This window comes from Haemorhous mexicanus, chromosome 13 (genome assembly GCF_027477595.1).
Source record: "Haemorhous mexicanus isolate bHaeMex1 chromosome 13, bHaeMex1.pri, whole genome shotgun sequence".
NCBI lineage: Eukaryota > Metazoa > Chordata > Aves > Passeriformes > Fringillidae > Haemorhous > Haemorhous mexicanus.
This window is the reverse complement of record NC_082353.1, coordinates 5703034-5727202: the sequence shown is the minus strand read 5'-3', so window position 1 is coordinate 5727202 and position 24169 is coordinate 5703034. Positions and strand designations below refer to the sequence as shown.

Genomic DNA, 24169 nt, shown 5'->3' with positions numbered 1-24169 from the left:
CATGCCTGCATCCCTATTGTCACCCCTTGAGGACACCTGATCCACAGAGATCCCTGCTCCTGGAAGAGGTGAGCCAGCCTCTGATGGACACCGAGAGCACAGCTGGGAGAGCAGAAAAGCTCAGGCCAGAAGCACAAGGATGGCAGGACTATCAGCAACAGTGATATTCTGCATTTTCAGTCAGTGCCACACCTGTCTGACATCCCAAGTCCAGGACTCAAGGTGTGACAGGTCTGTGCCTGCTGGGGACAAGGTGCACCTGGCTCTCCAGAAACTTGATTCCCTGGACCATTATCTTGGAGGCAGATAGTGTTTTCCCCTTGCTCATCATCCTTAAATCATTAGGGATGATTTTTGTCATCCCTAATGCTCAGCACTGAAAGGCTCCAGAGAAAGGGATTTATTCCCTTCCTCTTGCTTCCAGCATGGCAACTATCCCTGGATGCAGTAATGGATCTCATACTGGTGTGACTGGTGAGCCACAACTGGAGGGGAAGGGCCAGCTGTGAACTCACAGTGGGGAGCAGAAGGGGCCAGCCAAGTGCTGGGGGGTCTATCACTGTTGACAGCTTATCCAGCCACTGAGTACACACTCAGAGCTCTCATCAGCAAAGCCAGGCACTCTCCAGCTCCTTTACTCACTTGTAGAGCTGCAGGGTGTGGCGGTTTCCATGACGGAATATCTCATACTTGGGTAAGCCACAGTAGCGATCCATCTCCTCATCATCCTTGTACCACGTCACCTCGGGCTGTGGGTACCCTGCAGAGGACGTGGAAGCAACATCAGAGAGTGAAACATTCCACACAGAAGCACAGACAGCATGGTATCAGCAGCAGCACACCAGGGCAGATGCTATTCTGGGCTCGCCACATTCCTAAATGGCACAACAGAAACAGTGGAAACTTAATGGGCTTATCTCAGACTTTTATCACTCCTAGGAATAGGGCTATTTTTGAGAAAAAAATCCCAGCACTTCATTCCTGAACAGAGGGAGTGGATCACACGCTTGTCTCCTGTAACACTGTCTGGGAGAAGGTGAGCATGCCGTCACTTTTATGTTAACAGGGATGTTCTGATGAGGCCAAGGCTATGGTTGGAGAACAGGCCCCTCCATGGAGCTCGCAGCATTTTGCACAGTGTCACAGCCTGTAAGCTGATCCGAAACTTTCCACTGAACAGAAACAACCTTGATTGCATCACAGCTCAGTGTCCTACAAATGTCACTTGACAACAGATGTCACCTGCCTTTTCAGTAGAATGACATCATGATGTGCGTGACTGGCTGGCTGGCAGGCTGGCTGGGCACACAGCCACGTTCCCCACCACTTGCAGAGGTGTTGGATCAGCATGTGAGTCCCATATGGACCAGTGCTAGCCAAAGCCTTCCCAGCTCACTGAGAGCAGCTCTAGTTCAGATTAAGTGCAGTTTTCATACAAAGACTGCTCAAGCCAGGAGCCAGCAGGGGTTCCTGCACTTCACTCAGGGTTCACCACCAAGCCAAGCTGACGTCCAGGGCATGGGATGAACGTTTCAATCATCACATCTGCCTCGGCTACAGCCCATGGCTCAGGAGCTTATCTGCTGCAAATGTCTCTGCAGGCTTCATGTGGGGCCAAAGGAAGGAGTCCAGCACTCTCCTCAATTCCACCAGACCCCAAGGATCACCCACAGCACCCCAGAATGCAGCAAGGGTCAGTTCCCATGAACATCCCAGGCATGGGGCTGATGAGGGCTTTTCAGGAATATCCAAAGGGTCCCAACCCAATGGCTCTGGAGTAATGAGAAAGCAGGGACAAGGTGCTCTCTGGATAGAAAGCCACAGGTTTCAAGGCCAACCAGGACCTCAACTGTCCTCCTTGCACCAGCCAAAGATGTTGTCAGCCCATAGCAATGCCTGAGCCCAGCTTACTCCTGCTCTCATGAAGGTCCTAGAGCAGACTGAGAGTCCAGAAGCAGAGACTCATCAGCAGGAATTCACCCAGGTTTTGGCCAATCCAATATGCCTTTGCCCAGAAAAGCAGCATATGCCAATTCTCCTCCTGTACTGCTTTGGCTCCCCTGTCCCCACCTCTTGCCTGTGGTGGCTCCTCAGTGTCCACTGGCTCCTCGAGGGATTTAGTCCACTGGGCTGGGAAGGTAAGTCTCAGCAGCTTTTCTTTCCTGTTCTCCTCTATGAGAAGCATCAACCCCCATAGCCCAGACACCTCACAAACTGGATTTTACCCTATTGCTCCCTCTTCTCTAAGGTCTCTTACTCTGCACTGCCCCAGCATTCCCCCTCTCCATCCACACTGTCTGTACATCTCCCACATGCTTTGCTGCCTCAATCCCCACCCACTGCTGCCATCAGCAGCTCTGGCTTTCTGTTGGGTAGTGCCTCATTTCTCCTCTTCTACAGGAAGCCAAGCCATGACTTTCTCCCAACACCCTTCCTGCAAGGCTCTCTGTCCTCCCCCTCTGCCCCACTCTTGTCACAGCCCGTTCCTTGCTGCCGCCCTGACCCCCCAAACCAGTTTCTAGAGACATGCAAAGCCCTCAGGTACTTGTGGCTGAAGAAAATGAGCCCTGAACTGGAAACTGGAGAAAGCTATGAGAGCATTCCAGTGATGGGATCATCAGGGATTGACTGTTGCTTATATTTTTCATAAAATAATAAATATTGGGAGCAGGAGCCTGGGCTGAATGAGCCTGTGGTGAATTCTTTCTGCTCCAGAAATGACCAAAACAATTTCCATACACAAGCTCATACTCTGCCCAGAGCAATCCAACCCTTCCCAAGAGCTGTTCTGCAAGCAAGATCTTCAGAAGACCCCCACAGTCCCTCTTGCAGGGAGCTGGCAGGTAGATTTTCCTGACACCCTAAGAAACAGCAATCACAGCCCTTCATTCTGGGAAGTGACAGCAGATAGTTTCCAAGAAGCTCTGTGATGTCCCCCCCGCCGTGGCCTCCACAGATGATTTCTATTCCCAGCTGACATCTGCCGGAAAGAGCTGCCATTTCCATCATTATGCAGTGGCTCGAGGAAAGGCTTTTCCTCCTGCTAAGCTTCAACTCCCTTTGACTTGTAGCACTTGTGTCCTTGAGGCTGCCTGCTCCCTCTGAGGAGCCATGGCCATGAGAGCCCAGTGCCAGGAGCAGCTCACACAGCACGGTGTCGCCTGCAGCCCAAGAGAGCAGCAGGCAAGCTCTGGCTGGAACTCCAGTCTGCAGGCAGGCGGATGCTGAAAGGCTTCCCACCTCCCACGCAGGTACAGTGACCTCAGCTGCCTGTCCAAATATCATCCATCCCTTCCCAGGGGCTGTAATCAGAGACAAGATGGAAAGATGCCTGGGCAGGGATGAGTCTCCCTGGCACAGGGAGGAGAGCTGCTGCTGATGCTGCTGACATCCATCTTTGGGCTGCTGAGTGAATAAATTCCCCCAGTCCAAGGTGGGGGGAAGAGGAGTCAGGCATCATTCCCGGCAGGGTACATCCCCTGCAGGCACAGCATCCACAGCTTGCCCAGTGGGATGAGGGTTCCATCCACGGGCACCAGATGCCCACCCTTAGCAGGAGACACCCTGACACACTCACAGATCCACACTCATCCTTCCCAGACCTGCCCCTGATGCAGCCCCCCCGTGCAGAACCCCACAGCTGCAGACAGAGCGGGGCCGGGCAGCCCTGGCAACAGCAGCCACCCACTCCACATCCTCAGCATGTGTGTGTGTCTGCCAGCAGCACTTCTCCAGCGTGATGGCCAGCCACCACAGCATCCTGGAGACTTTTCAGAGCAAGGATATTTTTTTCATGGAGATTGTCAGGTTTAGATCAAACATTCTTTTTCTGAAAACTGTCGAAATCTGAGAAGTCTTCAAAGCTTAGTGGCTGTAACCAAAACAGTTCTTAAAATATCTATCCAAAACAGTTCTGAATATATCTATCTAAAATCACCCAGAGAAACTCTGTTTCAAGTTGCTTTCTATTTTTTTTTTTTTTTTGGGAGGGGCAGGAAAGGGGGTGGGGGGAAAGGGGGGGTAAGTCTTCTGAAACTTTGGAAGGTGCTAAGAGTTTAGAACCATCAAACAATATCCACAGTTTCTGCTTTACACAAGCTACATAGAGTAGGGGCTTCAACAGTCTTGGGAATACAATTCCTGGTAAGACGTTATCCTTCCTGGCTTCATGGATTTAAACCCCCCCAGCACACAAGGACAAGGAAGCTTCTAGCAATGCTGACAGGAGGGACAGATACTAAGGGCAGTATCTCCCCATGCCAGTGCTCATTCACCATCCTTCCCTTGTCCTTGGCCCCAAAGCCAAACCTCCTCATCTCCCAGCAGCCTACTCTGTGCTCTTGTAGTCACTATCCCATCCCCAAACCCCTCTCACAGCCCCTGCATGTCTCCAGACATTCTTCATCCAAGCACTTCAGTCTCACCCTTCAAACACTTCCCTCAGGGAGTCACCACAAATGCAGCAAGTGGAACTCCTTTAACCTGATTAAAAACTGCATCCATAAGTATGTGGCTGTCTACTCACCCTTACCCCAGCTCTCTTCTCCAAGGCATGGGCAGAGCCCTCTCCCCTCTGTACTCTGCAATAAAACCATGGAGGCAGTGATGGGATCAAGCTCCTGAGACAATGATTTGTGAAGCCAGATCAGAGGGGTTGAACTTGGCTAAGGAGGGCTGAAATGGCACTGAAGAGGCAGCTGTACAACAGTGGGCTGCTGCTGACACAAATGGTCTTGGCTAGATCCAGCCATCACCTGTCCTGGCAGGACTATTCCCTAACAAGCAGCCAGAGACCTAGGCCTCTTCGTCCAACTTCCCTCATTTCATCAGCTGACATGTCTCCTTCCCAGGCAATGCTGCACAGAAGCAACTAAAAAGCTGGAAAATCCTTGTGGCAGCACCTCCATGGAGGGCCACTCTGAAGAGAGAAGCCCAATATCCACTCACTGCAAATGAGCTGTGACGACCCTTGAGACCCTGAAGTCCTGACAGACCCAGCAAGGAAAGCACCTGGTGCAGAGATGTGGGATGAAGCTGCACAGTAAATGGAAATGTTCTTGTTTCCTTTTTCACATCTCTTAGAGAACAAAGGATGAAACTAATTTTGTCTGAAAAAAGAAAACATCTCATAACTGATGCAGGATCTGACCCAAAAAAATCAAATCACACATAGCAGGGACACCAGTAGCAGGCTGAACTAGGCATCAGGAGGAAAGGAAAGTTTGTGCCTCCACACACAGGAATCTGCCTCTGCCTGACCTGCTTTTTTCCTGCCTGTACCACTCATCACATTCTGGAAATCGGTTCTTCAAACACTTGCATCCTTCTATGTTCCTAGGACAGGCCCAGCAAGTCCTAGTCCAAGTATTCCCAGATGTGGGACTAGCCCACAACTCTCATTATTGGTGAAGAAGCAGCAAAAAAAAAAAAAAAAAAGAAGTAAGATGCTATTGTAGGTCACACATCCATATTTGCGGCTTGACCGTCAAAACAGGAGCAGGTGACTGTCTGCCCTTTGCCTCCATCAGTGTCCCTGGACTCCAGCCACAGTGCTGGGACTGAACTGGTTCCACGCTGGTCACTGGCCAGGGATGTCACTGCCATTTCCTTGCTCCCAGCAACGCCTCCCAGTTGAACACAAACATCACGGCAGGGCAAGATACCTGAACTACCAAGCAGACTCTGCAGCCAGGGTGTGCTCTACACCTCCTGCCCCTCTCTCCCAAAGAGATCCTGAGCTCCTAAAGCACTCCACAGGACCACATACAGGAGATGCCCATCTGGCAAAGGTGGTCCAAGGATGATTTTAAAAACGTTTCCATGAAAATTTCTAAGTGCATAGAGGCATCTCCCCAACCCAGTTTACCAAGCACAAAAATATCTTGACACATGATGAAAGAGACTGAAACTGACAATTTCCTACACTTGAGCAGGAAATGAGGCCAGTACCAGGTCAGGTTTTCTGCACGGTGCAACATACCACAAAGAGATGGAATTTGTTAGAAGGAACCATCAACCCCAGAGGTGCAGCTGGTGGAGATGTAAGCCAGTGAGATAAGCCAGGACTTTTACTCTATATTTCCCAACACAACTAAATATTTTCTCACCTCTAACACTTGCAGAATGGCATGTTCCATGGTACTGCACAATATGTCAAGCTTTTGCTTTCAGAAAACTGAAATTGAGAAGAGGCCTTCTAATGACTCCCCAAATAAAGTGGTTTGGAGGCATCTCCTAGCAGAGATGCCCTTTGGCTCCAGAAGCAGCAAGAAGGGGTCTGCTGAAGTTAAGCCTTAATAAAATCAATCCATCAGTTGTACCCCTGCAAGTTCAGAAAGTCAGCCTTCAGAACAAGAGAATCCATGAGAGAAAAGCCAAGAATTCATAGCTGGCAGTTCTCAGAGGGACTGAGACTGTGCTTCCTTATTTCTAGCCTGTTTCCAACAGCAAACCAGATTTCCTTAGGAAAGCTTTCACTGGATATACTCTCCTCCTTCCAGAACTTACAAACTTGTTTGTGTCTCTCACTGAGTAACCTCTTGAAGTAATTAATACTAGTGAGGTCAGGAAGGATCATGGAGTTGTTAACAAGTACACTGAGAGAAGAGGTTTTAGAGTCTCCATATTTAAAGAACAAAATCTCATCAGCAAAGGAGCTGTTTGCCTCTACACCAATGTGCTGCCATGCCACAAGGCCTTAGCACCAGCCTTCTTTTTTGGCTTCTCCCTCCTCTTCTTGACTTAACCCCTTCCTGCCCAAGGGGAGATTTTAGCTCATTGGACAGCAACCAGCTTTTATTCCAGATGTTGACAGACACAGAAGTTCATCACTGATACAAATGTAGCTGTTCTCTAACCATCTACAGCCAGCAGTACTGGTTCCAGCAGGAGAGCCTTAGTCTTCAAAACTGCACACTCCTAAATTATGGAGGCCAGGATTAGAGAAGCAGAGATTAGGACAATAAAATGTAGCTGGTCCAAGCAGTAACCATCATATCCCATTTTCTGGTCCTTCATTTGCCTTGTTTGAGATGTTAGCTTATGCTTTTGCCTCTTTACACACTCAGGTGTTTCCCACCTCCCTTAAATTGAAGCTAAAATCACCATGCAATTGCTGAACCTCTGCTTGTGGTGGGCTTGTTATCCTTGCTGCAGAGGTTAACTGGCACAAGTCCAGCAGGTGAGGCAGGACCAGGTTATTCACTGAAGACACTGTTACCTGTCACTATGCACGTGAATTTAGCATCAGAGTCCTCGGACACAGCACGGGATTTGATAGTGGTTTCAAATAGTGGCTGTGTTTCCTCCGTCAGCTGAGAAATGATTGCGCAGAAGGTGCTCCTGGAAGATTCAAGAAGCATTTCTTAGAGATAAAAGCACCAGAAAAATCAAAGGGTCCACCTTTGTCTCACCTCAGCAGCCTGTGTTCTCATTGTCCATGCCCTCTTCCCTCCCATCATCCCTACACTTGCTCACAAGCCCAGTCCAATGCCAGGGCATTGGACTGATTTCTCTCTCCTAAGATGACTGCCAATTTAAAGTGACATTTGGGAGCCATTCCCTTGTCTTAGCTCTTAGGGATATCAGGGCAATGGATGTTGACCCACTGGATGAATGAAGACCCATTTTGGCTCTTGATCATACCAAAACATCTCTTTAGCCAGCCAGCAAGCTCAGAGCTCCACCTAACAAAGTCAATTCCCAGTTCTGAACCATAAATGTCTCAAGAATTGTTCTGTTCACTGAGATTTTCTTTTATTTGTGAGTAATTTGTGTCATTCAGACCAAGTGTGAATTGCACATGTCTCCTGAACACAGCAGCCCTCTTAGAATGAAGAAAAGCTGCCAGCTATGGGACAGCTCACTGAGGAAGATCTCAGTCTGGCTAGCAGCTTTCTGAACCCAGGAATTAGCTGGGAAAGAACTCCCAGTTTAACCCCTTACTGCTGCAGGTAGGCACTCACACTCCCTACTCCAGGAGTTCAGGCTCTGGCCTTGAAGTTCATGCTGGGACACTCAAATAGCCAGAACTATCCTAACAGTGCAATCTGTAATGCTCAAGAGCAGACCATGGATTCTCCAGGTTATCAGCACTGTTCAATGAAGTGCAATAAATCACCATATCCATCCAACCCTGCTGCAGCATCACTGAGAGAGGTCCCAGAAAATCTGGGCTTTCTTAAATAAAGGGAAATTATTTAATTCCAAATTGGCTTTTCATTCAGATAATGCTGAGGCTCTTGGAAGGGAAGAGCTTCTTATTTAATTTTTCCCTCTGCAATTAAAGCTTTACACATTTACAATACGAGAGGGGCCCCCAAGGTCTCAAATGCAAAGATGCTGGGAGAAACAGCTAATACTGCAAGAGAACTGGTAGCTGGCAGCTCTATTTATATAATTTTCAGCAGTGAAAGACATTCCTTAAACAAGTGATCAGCTTCCAGAAACATGCAAGGGGTGGAACAAATGCCCAAACCACTCTTGACACAGCTCCACCATGAGCAGAAGGGCTCAGAGTGTGTGGTGAGGGTCCCATGAGGAGGACCCCAGCCCCACAAGCAGCGCCAGCCTGCAGGCAGGATGCTGGTGCTGCTGCCACTAATGCTCTACCTGCTAAGGAAGCAAACTGGGTCAGGACAAACCAAAAAACCCCACGTTTACCATGACCCAGCTTGGGCAGGTTCACTGACAGGGACTAAGCACACATGGCTGAAGGCATCAGGAGAGCTACAGCCACAGCAACGGCCTGTTTTATCCACCCTGAAAACTTACCTGGAGGCTGCAATGTCATTATTTTCCCTCTGCCTTCCTGCAAGAATGGGTTTGTAAGAGATGCAGGGAGATGAATCCCTGAGTAACAACCCACTGGGGCACAGCAGGAACCTCACCCAGCTCCCAGCACCTTGTGCTGGATGAGGGTCAGGACAGGGGAAGCTTAGGATGTTGCAAACCTGATTCATCTACTGAATGAAGGTTATAAGCATGGTCTGTATCCAAACACATGTGTGGGGTGGGATAAAAATAACAGATTCCACAGCTCAGGCTCCTTTCTGTGGAAATCAATGGTTACTAGGACACTGGTCCTGGTAAGCAACTCTTCATTCAACTGTGGGGCCAGCAATGGGCTGTGGGAGTCAAAAGCTGTTTCAAACCAGAACAACCTTTCCAAATTCCAATCTCAGGAAAAAAAAAAAAAGCCCATTTCCACAGAGCAAGGCAGACAATCCAGTACAAGGCAGTTACTGGTAGGGTTTTGATGCTCCCTTCAACACAGATCCCCCTCCCCATACCAGTAAATGCCTTTCAGAGTCACATAAAAGAATTTCCCAAGCATCAACCAACATTTCATACCCCAGCAGGAGGACAACGGGATCAGCATCTTATAATCAAGTGATGCACACACACATAGTGGCTCTTGGGACCCAGTTTAATCCCAGCACCATGCCACCAGCACCAGCAGGCAGCACCAGGAATAAGTCTGGTCCACTCAGTGCAAATCCCACAACCAGGTGAAATACATACAGCAAAGGCTACTGAATAGCTTTGGAATGCAGCTGTGGTGAGAGCTGGGGGCAGCACAGGCTCAGCAGATGAATCAGGGACTTGCCCAATGGCACTTGGCAGGAAGCCTGGAAGGTCTGTTGGGTCTTTCAAAGAAACCATTGTGTTGGTCACAGCAGGATTTCAAGGCTCTGGCACGGTGGGGCTCTCAGCTGACTCACTCCAGCTGCAAGGAGGCTTGTCCAATTCAAATTGCTTTCTAAACCAGTAATTCAGGGTATTCCAAGAACTGGACACAAAGCACTAGCCATTTTTTCTTTGGGCCTTCCTGGAGCTGCACCTTTGGGGCAGAAAAAGCCCTGGATCCTAGAAGAGACCCCTGGCAATTCAGTAGCCTTTTCAATTAAAGAGGGATTTCCATACAAAAGCCTGCTGGAAAAAGAGATTTGAGAAGTGTATTCATCTTGTTATGAATTTCTTTTTCTGACTTTTTGGTTAGAAATCCCGGAGCTAGAGAGGTGTTCTGGAGAGGCCTTTCCCTCCACGGTTATTCTTCTACCTGCCACTCCAGCAAACCAGAAATGCCAGCTTTTTCCAAATGTGTTCTTTTGCCAAAGGCAAAGTACAGCTGTACAAATGCCTTTTGGAGCAAAGACCAAGTGAATGAGGATCCTCACAACAATGGCAGGGGGAAGAAAATTTTTTCTCTGGATGTCTCAGGGCAGTCACATCCAATTTTTAATGTCTCTGTATGGAAGTCTCACTTTAATATAAAGAACTAGCTGAACACCCATCCTTTGGCTAAGAAATAGGAATATTTCTTGCACCTTAATACAGGAATTATGATGAACATTCACTTTTCTTTCTGCAGTTCAAGTATTAGGGATCAAATCATGCAGGATGAGGCTGTTAGCTCACTTCAGGGCTCTCTACTGATAAATTAATTAGTACCAAAGCATTACAGGTTAATCACATGCAGACAGATTCAGAAAAGTGTTTGGTCAGAGCAGTTTAATGCAATGTAGTTTACCTTCCTAAACTGGAGGGAGAGAATCTGCTGCTTGATAAGCTAAGCAAAAAACAGCATAAAAACCATTAGAGAGAGAAGCACGGAAAGGAGCTGAAATAAACAATCCGTTACAGAGACATATTAATGATGAGTCATTTTGCAGAGGTCAGAGATCCTATTAAAAGAAGGTACAGCTGCCTTAGGCTGCCTGCCAGGACGAGCAAGCCACATTGTCAATTGAAATCAAAGGCTGTAAAAATGAAATGGTCGTTAACCACAGAGAATCAGTGTCAGGACATTTATACAAGTAGGTTTCCAAGAAGCAGCACCTTGAGCCTTCCATGCACCATCTGCAGCATTGTGCTCAAAGCAGGCAACTCCACCACAGGAGACGTCCAGCCCAATTCTGTGCTGGCAAGCAGCTGGCCTGAGCTGGGTGCCCTCTGTGCTTCCAAGGACAGCTCCTGGGAGAAGCTGAAAACTTTCTGATCACATTGCTTTCCAGCTTGCCAATGAAATCACTAAGGTCTGGCAAAACATTAAAATAAAATAACAGAAGTAGACTTTACAAGAATCTACACGTTTTCCTTTCTTTGTGGGAAGATGTAGGAGCATTAATCAATTCAGGGAACAAAATCAAACACGCAGGTCCTGCACAAGACATCTTGATGAGCTACTTACCAGTGGTCACCAGCTCTCTGTCTTCAGGGACTCATGTCCTAGCCAAAGGGCCACATTCCTGGACTGTGGCAGCAGCCCCTTGCAGGCTGTAGGAAACAACCTCTGTGCATTGACCTGCAGCAGTCAGGAACAGTTCCTCAAGCTTTGACTCACCCACATGGCAATCAAAAGTCCAAAACTAACAGGGACAAGCTAGTCAGCTGCATGTAAGCTCAGTGATTTAATTGCACTGAGGTACGTTACACCTATGCAACAACCTCACCATACAGCCTCGGAAATGACTGCAGCACGGGCATCCCTTCTGGGATGTACCAGGCCAGACTGCCACATCCCTAAGTGCAGAGAGATCCAACCTTTTCAGCCCCTGTGAACCACCAAAGTTCAGTGCTCTAGGATGGTGCTACAGAAGTCAGCAGAAAGAACCACGTGGAGGGCCACCTGCAGGTGCACCTCTTCAGGTCTCCTACCCAAATGTGTGAGTCCCAGTCCTGTGGAAACCAGAAGGACTCCTAGTCTTGCCCTAAAAATTATCACAGAGAGACCCTGAAAACTGGTCCAGCAAACTGTACATTCCACCTGTGGAGGCAGAACCCCCATGTGAACCCCGAGAAAAAAAGTAGCTCAGCTTGAAGTCCTGACACTTTACACAAATAATTGCAAATTTCCTTTGAGAAGAAAAATCTGAAGGGCTCACTGACTCTTCTCCTTCAGGAAAGCAAAGACAGCAGAAGTTTTGGACTGTTGCTCAGGAGCAGCTTTAACCCAACAAACATGGGTGGCACTTGGCCTTTTCGCAGCAGCTTCACCCTCTCCACCCCCAACCACACAATCCTGGTCCACTCCCAGTGCCAAGTGCTGGTCATGCAGCCAAAGGATGTGCACATTGGGCATGATCCAGCTGGGGAAATCAAGTGCTCACAGTAACAGGCTGAGGATCACTCACTCACCTGATCCCTCTTTCATGTGCTGTGCTGGTTCACGAGAGAAGCCAAACAGAGGAGCTGTGTCCTTTGAGCTGTATCCTTCCACCCCTTGCAACATCCCTGCGAGCTCCATGCCCTTTCTGGCACAGCTTTGCATTACCTGCCTTACTGACCAGCACCTCACCTTGTCCTCAACACTCACAGACACCCTCAGAGAGGGAGCTCAAACTGCACCTTGTGCTGCTCTCACCCCATCCTGACTTCCTGGGGATCCAGGTTCCTCCTCCCACACTCCTCCCAAGCACAACCACCCCAAGTGATCCCAGGGGCAGCTGTATGCCTGTGCTCTGGGCTGCCCCCAGGCACCTCCCTCTGTCTGGAAACACAACTCACTGGTTTAACTTGTCTCAAAACATTTTGCTTACCACTGCAAGGGAAAAACATCTTTTTACCCACCAAGAATACTAAAGACCTTCTTAAAAGGAAGGTCCCAAAATCCTCGCAAGCTAGAATCCTAGTGTAGGCAGTAGTGTGGTTTTAATTATGATTTCTTGCATAAGACAAACAGGGATGTGTCTTGGCTTGGACGTAAAGAAAATAGCAAGAGTCAGAACAAAGGCTGCTTGTGCCATGAGCCCATTGTGCTCATGGATGTGATCAAACAGTAAGCACTGACAGTGCTTTTTTTTTTTAATCCCCAGTATTAAGACAACATGGGCTTTATTCACTGCACATCCTGAGACAGTGCTGAACACTGAACTGAGGGTCTCTTGAGGGTCTCTCCATATTATCAGAAGAAAAAGGCCATCATGTATTAATTGAAGTTTAACCTCAATATTCTAAATTTGCTTTTCAGACTAGAGATTTAAGCCCCAGAGAGCGTGATCAAATTGTGGATCCTGCAGGCAGCAGAGCCCTGCCTGCAGGCAGCTGGCGCTTCACTTCAATTACGTTCCAGCACATCCATGTAGAGCTGTGACAGCACAGCTACATCAGAACCCAATCTGCCCTGCTGGAAACCTGGGGCTCCTGAGCAGGGCAGCAGATACTCCAGTGTGCTTGCTCTGATCCTCTCTGGACCGGGCTGTCTGTGCCCTGGGCTCCCCAAGGACTTATAGCACACACAGCACAGGGCTCTGCTAATGAAGTGCAGTATCAGCAGTGGATGTGCCTCCCTCGGGCAAGCTCGGGGCCATTGCAGTTACTGGATAAAGGCAAATGCTAATGTAATCCTGAGGAACACATCTAAAGCACTGAATCAAGGCTTCCAGAATAACCCTTCCTTCTACTGGAGAAATGGACTTCAAAAATGTCTGCTCCAGGCATGTCCAGCACTGGTGGGATGAAGCCCCCTCAGGCACCTCCCACTGATGAAGAGAAGTTTAGCCTTTTATAAGCTAGTTCTGAAAATACATAACTGTTCTCAAGTGCTGGACCATAGCACTATACCTCTCCACCACATCCCTTCTACCAGTCTCAGTTCTTTGTTAGATTTCATTTTATCATATGCTTTCAAGCTCCTTTGGCCATTTATCATCCTCTGAAAGGTTTTAGCCCTTCAACTACTCCTAATTCTCTTTGGAAGTGAAGACAGCCTTCCTCGTTTTTCATGCACTTGCCAAATTTCAGTCTTGCAAGGGCAGGAGGCAGAACTGTCAACACCATCTCAATTTTTTTAACCACTCAAGTTGATGGTCTGGGCTGGCATCCACTGGCACCAAAAAGTTCACTGCTTGAAAAACATAGATTTTCAGTCTGACACCTTTTTTAACCCTCTCATGCAATTATCCATGAAATTACTCTCTGTATTTCTTATCATTGAGAAAAAGAAATCTTTCTCCTTCCAGTGCACTCTCCACATGGAAGTGAGCAAGAGCTCAGGAGACCCTGAAATAGGCTTAACAGTGGCTCCATCTTCATATGGACAAGCACCCAGGCTTGAGCAGCAGCAGTGATCAATATTTTTTCAATATTTTTCAGTGCTCTTCCACAGCATGAAAATTGACCCACACAAGCTGTCCACTGAAGGAAAAAAAGAGCAAAACATGCCCATGACAGCAAAGCTGACAGGTCCAAGTTATGTTTTGAGGGAATCAGCATTGCACCAAAGCTCCTCGGGAAGCCCATGGAGCAGCCTGTACATCCTGGGAGCTGGACAGAGGGACTGGCAACTTCCTGCAGACATTGCCCCTCACTGGCTCTCTGATCCCTGACATTATTGGGCATGTTTTGCACATGCAGACTTCCAAGTATAAGGTTTCCCACGAACTTGCCTGTCTTCAAGGTTAATACTACTTGAGACAAATACAAACCACTCAGAATCCTGCCTCAGTTGTCAGCAGTGAACCCTTTTCAACGTTTAAAAGCAAATACTGAGGCTTTCATGTAGGCATGGCTGTGCTCACAGCTGCTTTCCTGCCATGTGTCCTGCTCCTTATCAAGCACTCCCTGCACACACAGAACGAGCGTGCTGGTGTTCATACACCATGGCAGGAGCTATCAGCAGGCCCGTGATAAAGCAGCTCTGAGTGCTGTGTTGCTGTACAAGACACATTGTTATTTCACAGACTGGAAAACAGATGTATTGAGTCTTTGCTTGTCAAGGTCACAGACCGAATCTATGTCAGAGATGCAGAAATGTGGCAATTTTTTTCTGCAGGTAATTTAGTTTTTGCTGAGACGAACACAGACTTGTGTGTAACAATTCAGGCTAGATTTCATTAACAGAGAAGGTGGAAAACAATAAATTAAGTTACACATTGCAGTATCAGCCTCTGTAATGCTCTGAAGATTTGTGTATTTTAACTCTGAATTGTTGCTAGCTCTATGGACCAAATTAAACTTAGAAACACACCAAGGAATGAGAAATGGACAAAAAGAAAAGGCAAAGTAAATATTGGACAATGAGATGCCCAGGAAAGGTGACATCCTCCTGGCAGCTTACTGTGCAGAGAAAAGAAAAAAAAAAAAATTGCCTGTAACAGCCCTTCCTTCTTCCTCTTCTTGGACCAGGCAATGCTGTGAATGTGAGATAACAACCTCATTCACTCAAGATCTTCCTCCTCTCGTCCAAAGAGAGCAAGGGTAGAGCAGGTTTTAATTCCATATCCTGGGAACTGCCTCTGCTGTGGCATGAGAAGTGCCTTATTTGGAGATGACCACACTCTGCCCTCCACACAATGGTATCCCTGGCCTGGGAAACATCCCCTTCCAGGTTTCCTGAGAACAGCACAGTTCTCACATGTGATATACTCTTTCTAGTGACCCTGAAGGGCATGGGCTCATCAGCCTACACACTTGGCTCCACTTGGCTTCCTTGGGGATATGGACATATGGACAGGAGGCTATAGAAAGGGAGCTGGAAAATCCCCCTTTGGAATTGTTAAGGATTGTTATTTGGAGTGCACAACTGCTAAGGAGCCCCACTCAAAGCAGACACCTCCAGCAATGGGAAACAGCCTCCTCTGTCCTGCAGGTCACAGGGTGTGGAGATGACTCATTGACGCCCTAAACTTTGCCTTTCCAGTAGGAACTGGCTGTCCCTCCTTCCAGAGTTTGAGACACTTCCATCCCACAAATCAAACTGAGTGCTCTCAGCTGCCTCAGCTGGCACCTGACCAGGGGGTTACACCACTCCTCGCCAAAAGCAAAGTCCCCTTGGACATTACAGGTACCCAGCTGCTAAAGAGGGAATGCGACTGAACTAAACCTGCTTTTCAGGAACCAAGGGCTCCTCAGTTTCCAGCACACTTTATTATAGCAACAGATCTTTCTCCTTCATTTGATATTATGTGCAAAGCAAGAGGGACAAGACTGGGAATGGTTTCCAGCCAGAAGAGCCAGGTGGCAAGGCCCTCTCCTGAGCTCAAGTGCCACCCCAAGCAGAGTTATCCAAGAAAAGCTCAGAGGCAATGTCACTACACTCTATAAATATCTGTATATGATGTAGCTATGACAGTAGAAAGATACTCAAGCAAGGAAGCAATGCTCTAATGAGACTGAGGAGCAGACAGCTGCATTAGGTAAGAGGCGCAGATCACTTCCAGCAGAGGTTTGCCTAGCACTCAGATGAAGGTTTTATATAAAATTGCATCTCTCTGCACAATATACTCTCCAGACTTGCTAGTTCTTACAAAAAGGACATCTAGAAAGATGTCTTGAAGGTTGTGGCCCATGAATGTAGCTAAGGTAGACCCTGAACAGGACTGACAGCTCCTCCTCTCACTTTGTGAAATAATTACTTGCTTGAAATAATTGCTTTGAGACATAACAGGTTTGTTTAAAAAAACAACCCCAAGATAAACAAAAATCCTGTCTGTCAGCAGCCAGAGCAGAGGGCAAGTCACTGTGGCCATAAGCTGCTCCTGACACTGTCCAATATCAGGCACATTAAAAGACCAGCAAAGGAAAACCACTGAGCTGCTTGCTCACACACAAAATCCTTACAAAAGAGTATTCCCAAGGGCATGAAGAATAAATACCCTGAATACTCTGATTAATAAAAGGATGATGATCTATCTATGGCCATATCAACACCTCTATTCTTCTGGCTTTCTTAGCACCACCTCTGGAAAATTCTACAAGTTAAAACCCAGAAAAATCATGTTCTGGTAACCTGATTCATATCCTTCAATTTACACGATATCCCTTTCCTCCAACAGGATTAGGGAGACCAAGTAACACATCCAAACGGCCCTCAACAAAGAATCACAGAATGGTTTTAGTTGGATGGGACCTTAAAGCTCATCTTGTTCCATCACCTGCCATGGGCAGGTGACCTAGACCAGGTTGCTCTAAGCCCTGTTCAACCTGGCCTGGAACACTTCCAGGAATGGGGCAGCCACAGCCTCTCTGGGCAACCTGTGCCAGGGCCTCATGGGATGAATTGAATCCTAACAGCCCAACTAGCCCTGCCCTCTGTCAGTTTGAAGCCATTCCTCCTTGTCCTGTCACTCCAGCCCTTGTAAAGAGTCTCTCTCCATCCTTCTTTTAGGCTGCCTTCAAGTACTGGAAGGGCACAATCAGGTTACCCAGGAGCTTCTCCAGGATAAACAATTCCAGCCTTTTCTCATAGCAGAGGTGCTCCATCCCTCTGACAATCTTGCTGCCTCCTCTGGACTCATTCCAACAGCTCCATTCCTGTGCTGGGATCTGGAGGGCAGAGCGTGGTCATAAGTCACCCCAGAAGCAGAGATTTCCAACCTTAGTTTCTTTTCTTAAAGACCTCTCCAGGTCTTTGTGTACCTCTACCACATTACTACACTTTCTACTGCCTTAAGAAGCAGTGAACAGGCAAATATTTTAGTTACACATACTCTATATATACATATAAAGACAGAAACAAAGAAACCTTAAAAAACCTACATTGTCTTTGGATCAGAACATCCATTTTTGTTTCCTAACCACTACAGTAACCTCTCACAGCAATCCTGCGTCTGCATCACTTGTCCCACTGCCTTTGTTAGTTTCAAACCCAGCAAATCCAAATCCATTCTGTGTTAGAGAGCTGCTCAGTGTTATCTGCTGTTCCGCATGTTGCTCATCGTGCTTTTCAAGTTCTCCCAGGTAAGCTCTCCAGATGTTCCTGGATTTAATTAAAGTCATAATTGCTTTCTTAAAGTCTCCTTGCTACACCATTCCACTCATTTGCTTACCAGAATTGTTATGATACATTTTTTAATTACGACATAAAAAGCCACACTTCATTCAAGCCCTTGCCCTGCATTTTAGACAGCAGTTTCTAAAAATCCTGGCCCAAGTCTTCAGCACTTGTAGGTCTCTGCAGGGAACCAGACTTTTATATGCCTCCTCCCTAACTCATTAGGGAACCTAGAAGTTGCCACGAACTCAGGGAAAGGTCAATTTTGCCATTTAGCCATTATTTAGTCACTGCTTCTTACAACAGAAGGGGCAGACAGTGGATTTAAGAGACAAAATTAAATTGCCTTGCCACAGGCTTTGACGATCATGTACGTAAGTGGTTGGAAAAATGATTGGAGAATTTGTGGAAATTGAATGTGCTGCTGATTTAACTGGGGCAGCAGAGCTCTTTTGCCAGCACTGGGCTTCCACAGATGGAAATTGGGGTGCAGCCACAGCAGCATTAGGTTGAAAAGCTCAAAAGGTTGAGGGCTCAGAGCTCTGCAGAAATGGGCTGGATTTACCACACCTGAGAAACAGCCTCAAAGGGTGCTGCAGCCAGAAGACACCAGGAGCACTGCCTGCCTGGGTGTTACATTGCTCCCTGCCTTCCCCAACAGAGGAAACTTTGGGAATCCAACTGGGAATACTGAAGGTATTTCTTGCTGGATGCATGAACTCTCCTTTACAGTTAAACTGATTAAAGCAGCAATTTGAGAGCAGTCAAGGAAAATGAAAGTTAAGCTGTAGGCAACCCAAACACCTCAACATCTTTATTAAAACCTCTCTCTGCTTGTAATCCGCAGAATGGAGTCACTGGGCTCAGTTAAGAGATTTCTAGTTCCTGGTATGATCTGAGGCCACAGGCTGTGGACCCTCTGTGGACATTTGGTGGTGCTGAAGGTGTCACTAGCTCACACCCCAGCACGACATGATACCACCACAGAGGAACTGAATTTAGGCAACTTCACTTTGGCATTACCCCAGTTTTAACACCTGACTTCCAGGCAGCACTTTTTTATCTCTTTTGGTCCTGCATTTAGTTTTATGAATGTCTGACTCCTTGAGGCATCAAAGCTTGACACGCTGGAAATGGATTATTTATAAACCATCAGCAGGGAAGAGGCACACTCATTTGGAGAGCTCATAGACTGAAGAACATTCCCAGTGAATTCAAAGCAATTTCAAGGCTTTTTTGAGTGCCTCACACAATCACCAACACCTTGGGCGCTGCTGGCACATCACCCTGTAATTCTGTGTTTGCTAACCTCAGTCAGGCTCAGCTGACAGCATGTTTATCATACCTTCCCCCTGTGAACAAAGCCTTATTCCTACTCCAGACCCTGTGCCGGAGGCCATTCCTGACCCAGGAATGCTGATCTCATTGCTGCTCAGCCCCTATCTACAATGCAGAAATGCCTTTTTGACAATAAGATAAGGCACCCTCGCACAGAGCCCAGCGGGCCCCTCGCTCTGTCTGGTGAGGCACTTCACTACAATGAGGGCAGGAAGGTCAGTGCTGTTCCCTGAGTTTAACTGGAGACACTCGTGTTTGTCAGAATTTCTTAAGGACAGCTTGGATTCACTGGGGTCTGCAGCCTTCTCATGAGGGGAAGAGGAGAGGCAGCACCGATCAATCTCTGGTGACCAGAGACAGAACCTGACGGGCCAGCGTGAAGCTGTACAAAGGGGGTTAAAATAGATTATATTATTGGATATGCAAGAAAGGGTTCTTCACTCAGAAGGTGGTGGGTCACCAGAACAGGCTCCACAGAGCAGTAGTCATGGCCCCAAGGCTGCCAGAGCTCCAGGAGTGTTTGGACAACCAGCTCAGGCGCAGCACGGGATTGCTGGGGTGTCCTGGGCACGGCCAGGAGCTGGTCTCGATGATCCTTGTGGATAGGACATTCCATGATTCTATCCTATGATTCCACCACCATTTCACACACCCGCTCAGCCACACACAAGGTGCCATGTCCACAGCCCTGCCCGGCAATAGCATGCCACACCGCCAGCTCTCTTCGGGGAGGCGAGGGACTGGTCTGCAACACACAGCCGCTCCTCTGGAGAGCCCGAGCCATCGCTCGGTTTCTCCCCTGGAGCAGCTCCCCGGGGACGGCCAGGCCCGTTGGCTACACCACTTCCAGCCGGCTCCCTGCGAGGCCTCGCGGCTCGGGTGAGGGCCAGCCCGCCCTCCCCGCTGCACCCACGGCCGGTCCGGCCCGCCTCCGTCCCCCGCCAGCCCCGCGCCCGCCGTCACCCGCACCCACGGCAGTGGCCAGCTCGGGGACAGCCCCCACAGCAGCGCCTTCCCCCGGGCCGGCGCTCACCTGTTCTGGGGCCGGATGCCCAGCAGGTAACTCCGTCGGTCCGGCCGTGAGGCCCAGGCCGCGCTCTCGGCCTCCTCCGCCCCGTCGATGTGGCTCGTTCCCCGCCCGTAGAGGCCCGCGAGGGCCCTGCGGGTCGAGCTCATGGCCGGAGTGCGGCTGCCGTGCCCCGCGGCCGTCGCTGCCCTCCCTGTCACTCACGGCCGCCGTTTATAGACCCTCCGCACATGCCGCTGTCAATCGTGACGCGACGGCCGCTGCCCGGCCTCCCCGGGCCGGCTGCCCTGCCTCCTCCTCCTCTTCCTCCTCCTCCTCCTCCTCCTCCTCTTGCCATCGAGTCCAGCTTTTGAGGAAGAAGTGAACTTTTCCTTATAATAACCACCCTACCACGGGGGATTTCTCACACCTCAAAGATCTCTCTGGTGACCACTGACAGAACCTGACGGTACAGCATTGAAGTTGTGTCAGGTTTTCGCTGGATATCAGGAAAAGGTTCTTCCCCAGAAGATGGTTGGGCACTGAACACACCTTCCAGGGAATGGTCATGGCCTCAAGACTGCCAGAGCTCCAGGAGCTTTTGGACACTGCTCTCAGGCACAATGTGGGGTTGTTGGGCTGTTCTGTGCAGGGACAGAAGTTGGACTCGATGGTCCTTGTGGGTCCCTTCCAGGTTATTCCGTGATTTCTCAGGATCAGCTCCAACATCCTCCACTTCCTTGCAGGCACAAGGTTCCCACCCTGGCTGGCTGCGCCACTCAGCATGGGCATGGCAGTCACATCCTCACAGCAGTCTCATGACTTGGCAGCCTGGTTTTTATCCCAGAATGCCCAAGAGAAAGTCTGTGATAGTATTTATTCAGGCTCCATAAAAAAAAGACAGCACAAAAGAGAGATGTAAAGAGTGGATACGTGTCACAAACAATTATTAGCAGTGATTTAATACCAAATGAAAATGAGTAATAAAATGGACTTATTTTCTTGTTCTACCTTTCTCTTGCCCTGCCAAGTTGTTGCATCATGTGCTGCAGACATGTCACTGATGGCACTGCATTGCTCCAGCACTGGAATGATGGATGGAGCAGATTCACTGTGGATTAGCTGCCTGCCCATGGCTGCACAGCAGTGATTGCAGCAGGAGCAGGAAATTATGGCAAATTGCTCCATTCCAGGAAATACAACATGATTAGAGCTGATCCTCCTGGGGCAGGAGAGGCAGCAGATGTGGCAGCAAGCAGCAGGACAGGTGATGGATCAGTTGCTGCAGGACATTCCTGATTCCTTTTCCTCAACAAATACTGTGATTTGGAATGTGACTTTGGGTAGGGACTGCCACCAGGGTATGCACAGACACACAGGGTCTGTGCATCACCCATACAGGTGACACAACTGTGGCAGATGATCACATTATCAGGCATGTAAATTGCAGGATTTGTGATACCAGAGAGGATATTTGATCTTGGCAAATGCAGAGGAGATGGACCTCCTAAGACATTTGGATGTGGTCCTAGGAAATATGGAGAACGGTGGTCCCAGAGGGCTGACTGAAGTCTTCACCTTCACCTTGGCAGTGAAACAGCAGATGAAATTGCATGAAACAAATGGACCATGATCCATGGGGGAAACCACAATACTCATTTTCAATAGGCAGCAGTGAGCTCTGTGTGAGCTAATGTCACTTAGAAATAATCCATCTCAAACAGAAAACAGCAGATGCCCAAAAAGCCCAAAGAGAACTCAGAGAAGGGCAGCAAAGATGAGCCAAGGTCCAGGCTGGCTGCTGCATGAAGAGTAACTGTGTGGACTGGGACTCTTCAGCCTGGAAGAAGCTACTGAGGTGCCCGTGACTGAGGAATACACAGCTGAAAGGGACAAGGAGAACAAGTCAAATCAGCAGGAGGTAAAATAGTGAAAGGGAGATGCTTCCTCCCTCCCCTTGGCTTTAGGCTACTCCCACACATGGCTGTGGCTGTTCAATGTCAACAGGGATTAATAAAATCCACAGGACAAATCTGTGGAAAGAAAACCTCCTGAGGTTTATGCAGTATAAAGATATAACCTTCAGTTCAAGAAATGTTTGAGCTGCATAAGAATATTCAGTGTGTGCATGCCCTGATTTCACACCCTTTCCTCTGCTCTGGCTGCTGCCCAAATGTGGTAGGCAGGATGCTGGGCTGGGAGGACCCAAGCTGGCATTCTCCTGATCCCATCCCTTTCTCTGGAAAGAGAAAGAGGATTTTCAGGTCCCACAACTTCAGGAAACCTGAAGTCCCAACATATGAATTACACATTATTTTACCATGAGCCCAGTCTCTTGGCATATTGATCTGATAGAACAGAGCCCAGGCCAACTAAGAAGGGTGTCCAGTACAGGTAGGTTTCTGCTTTGGGCCTGGAACTGTGGTTTCAGATTCCCAAACACAGGAAAGACACTAATATGCAGGATCAAGTCCAGTGAAGGCCACAAAGAGGACTGAAGGAGCTCAGACACCTGACATCAGAGAAGAGGATGAGAGAAACTGGAGTTTAGGCTTTGGGGAAAGGCTAAATAGAGACCTCCTTGTTTTCCTCACTACCTTATAGAAGGACACAGATTCAGAGGTGCAGAGTGATAGAATGAGAAGCCAAAATGCAAATGGCAAGCAGGAAAGTTCTGATTAGATATTGGGAAAATTACTTGCCCTGTGAAGGGAATCAAGCAGTACCATAGGGACCCAAGAGATGGGCACTCTCCATTCAGTGAGACAGCTGACTGTGGATGGGGCAGAGTGCTGAGCAGCTGATTGGCATCCTGCTCAGAGTGGGGGGCTGGACCAGAGACCCCCAGAGCTCCCTTCCCACCCTGGTCATGTCATGGTTCGGTGCTGCACCCCGTCAGTGGAGAGAAGCCTGGATGGCGAGTGCAGGTTTAGCTCAGATGTGACGAGAAAGAGCCTGCTGTGGTGTTTGATCCTCCCCCCAACGTGCAGGGCTTGTATTCCTTTTCTGCCCTTTCAAGCTCTGAATGGTTCCTGTGCCTGTTGCCTGCTGAGACAGCTTCCTCTCACAGCATCTGCTCTCCCGTCAGTCTGCTCAGAGAGTGACAGTGCCCTCTGCTCCTGGCTCCGGGGGAAACGCGTTCAGCTGCTGGAGCCTGAGACAGCCAGAAACGAGGCTTCAGACCTCGTTAGCAAAGCTTTCTTCCTCTGCCTGCAAATCCAGCACCGACTTACACAGTCACAGATGTTTTCTCACTCCTCTTGCACAATTTATCCTTCTCTTTCCCATCCTGCACCCTTAAGTTCCTCCCTTTCTAAAATGACAGGCTTCTTCCTGCACTCCTACAACAAGTTCTCACCTCTGGTTCTTCCCCAAATATTAATGAATGGTGCCAGGGCTGGGCTCTGACAGAGGATAAGCACAATGGGCTTCCTGAGGAGGTATTTGGAGGAGGATTCTTTCTCTCAAGCCTGGAGAAACAGTCCACAGGGAACACAGCAACCTCCAGCTGTTTGAAGAGATTCTGCATCAGCCAGAAGTGTCATCTTTAGCTATGGGAAAGTGCTGGGGTTAATTTAATGATCATTTTTATTAGCTATGTGTGTCGCATAGATAATAACTCTGCAGGATATAGGTGCCACAAAGCTGCTGGCACATACTCAGCCAGAACCTTCATTTTCAATCATTTATAGATACATTTCCAAATGCCTAGCTGGACCTTGGAGAAAATAGGAAAAAGAAGGGTCTGTGTGATTTCAGACAGCTGGGGAGATGAGCACAAAGGAAGGTCCTATGGTTTTCCTGCCTTTGCAGTGTAATTATCCCATTCTGCACAAAGAAAAGGACATGGAGGGAGAAAGTCTTTCCTCAATCCACCAGTTGTGTTGGGTTTGGCTTTTTCCTGCCACCTTCCTCCCCACCTGTTATTAAAGAGAAGCAGCAGTTAGAGGTGCATCCTTCAGCCTTGCTGAGTCCCTCCGACCCGATGGCACAGCTCAGCCCTGCCCTGGGTTCCATAGGGCATGGATCCATGAGCACTCAGCCTCAACTGCTTCTCTCCGCCATCCTGATGCCCCTGTTTGTGCCCTTCCATGCTGCCTCCTGGGAGAGAC

The 24169-nt window shown here is 48.5% G+C and overlaps 1 protein-coding gene across 2 annotated transcripts in view; it reads right to left on the bottom strand.

Annotated features, from left to right (window-relative positions):
• The window catches only part of ALPK3 (alpha kinase 3), a 32893-nt gene extending 12512 nt beyond the window's left edge, over positions 1 to 20381 (bottom strand). Inside the window, exons 1-4 of one of the 2 annotated variants that reach the window (XM_059858070.1) lie at positions 20085 to 20381; positions 10532 to 10570; positions 7220 to 7341; positions 643 to 760 (exon numbers count right to left, since the gene is read on the bottom strand). In XM_059858070.1, coding sequence (XP_059714053.1) covers positions 643 to 760; positions 7220 to 7341; positions 10532 to 10570; positions 20085 to 20227 — 422 coding nt within the window. In that variant the 5' untranslated portion in view covers positions 20228 to 20381. The remainder of the gene's footprint in view (positions 1 to 642; positions 761 to 7219; positions 7342 to 10531; positions 10571 to 20084) is intronic. The other variant, XM_059858071.1, reaches the window with a different exon arrangement.
• Between the last annotated feature and the right edge of the window lie 3788 nt (positions 20382 to 24169).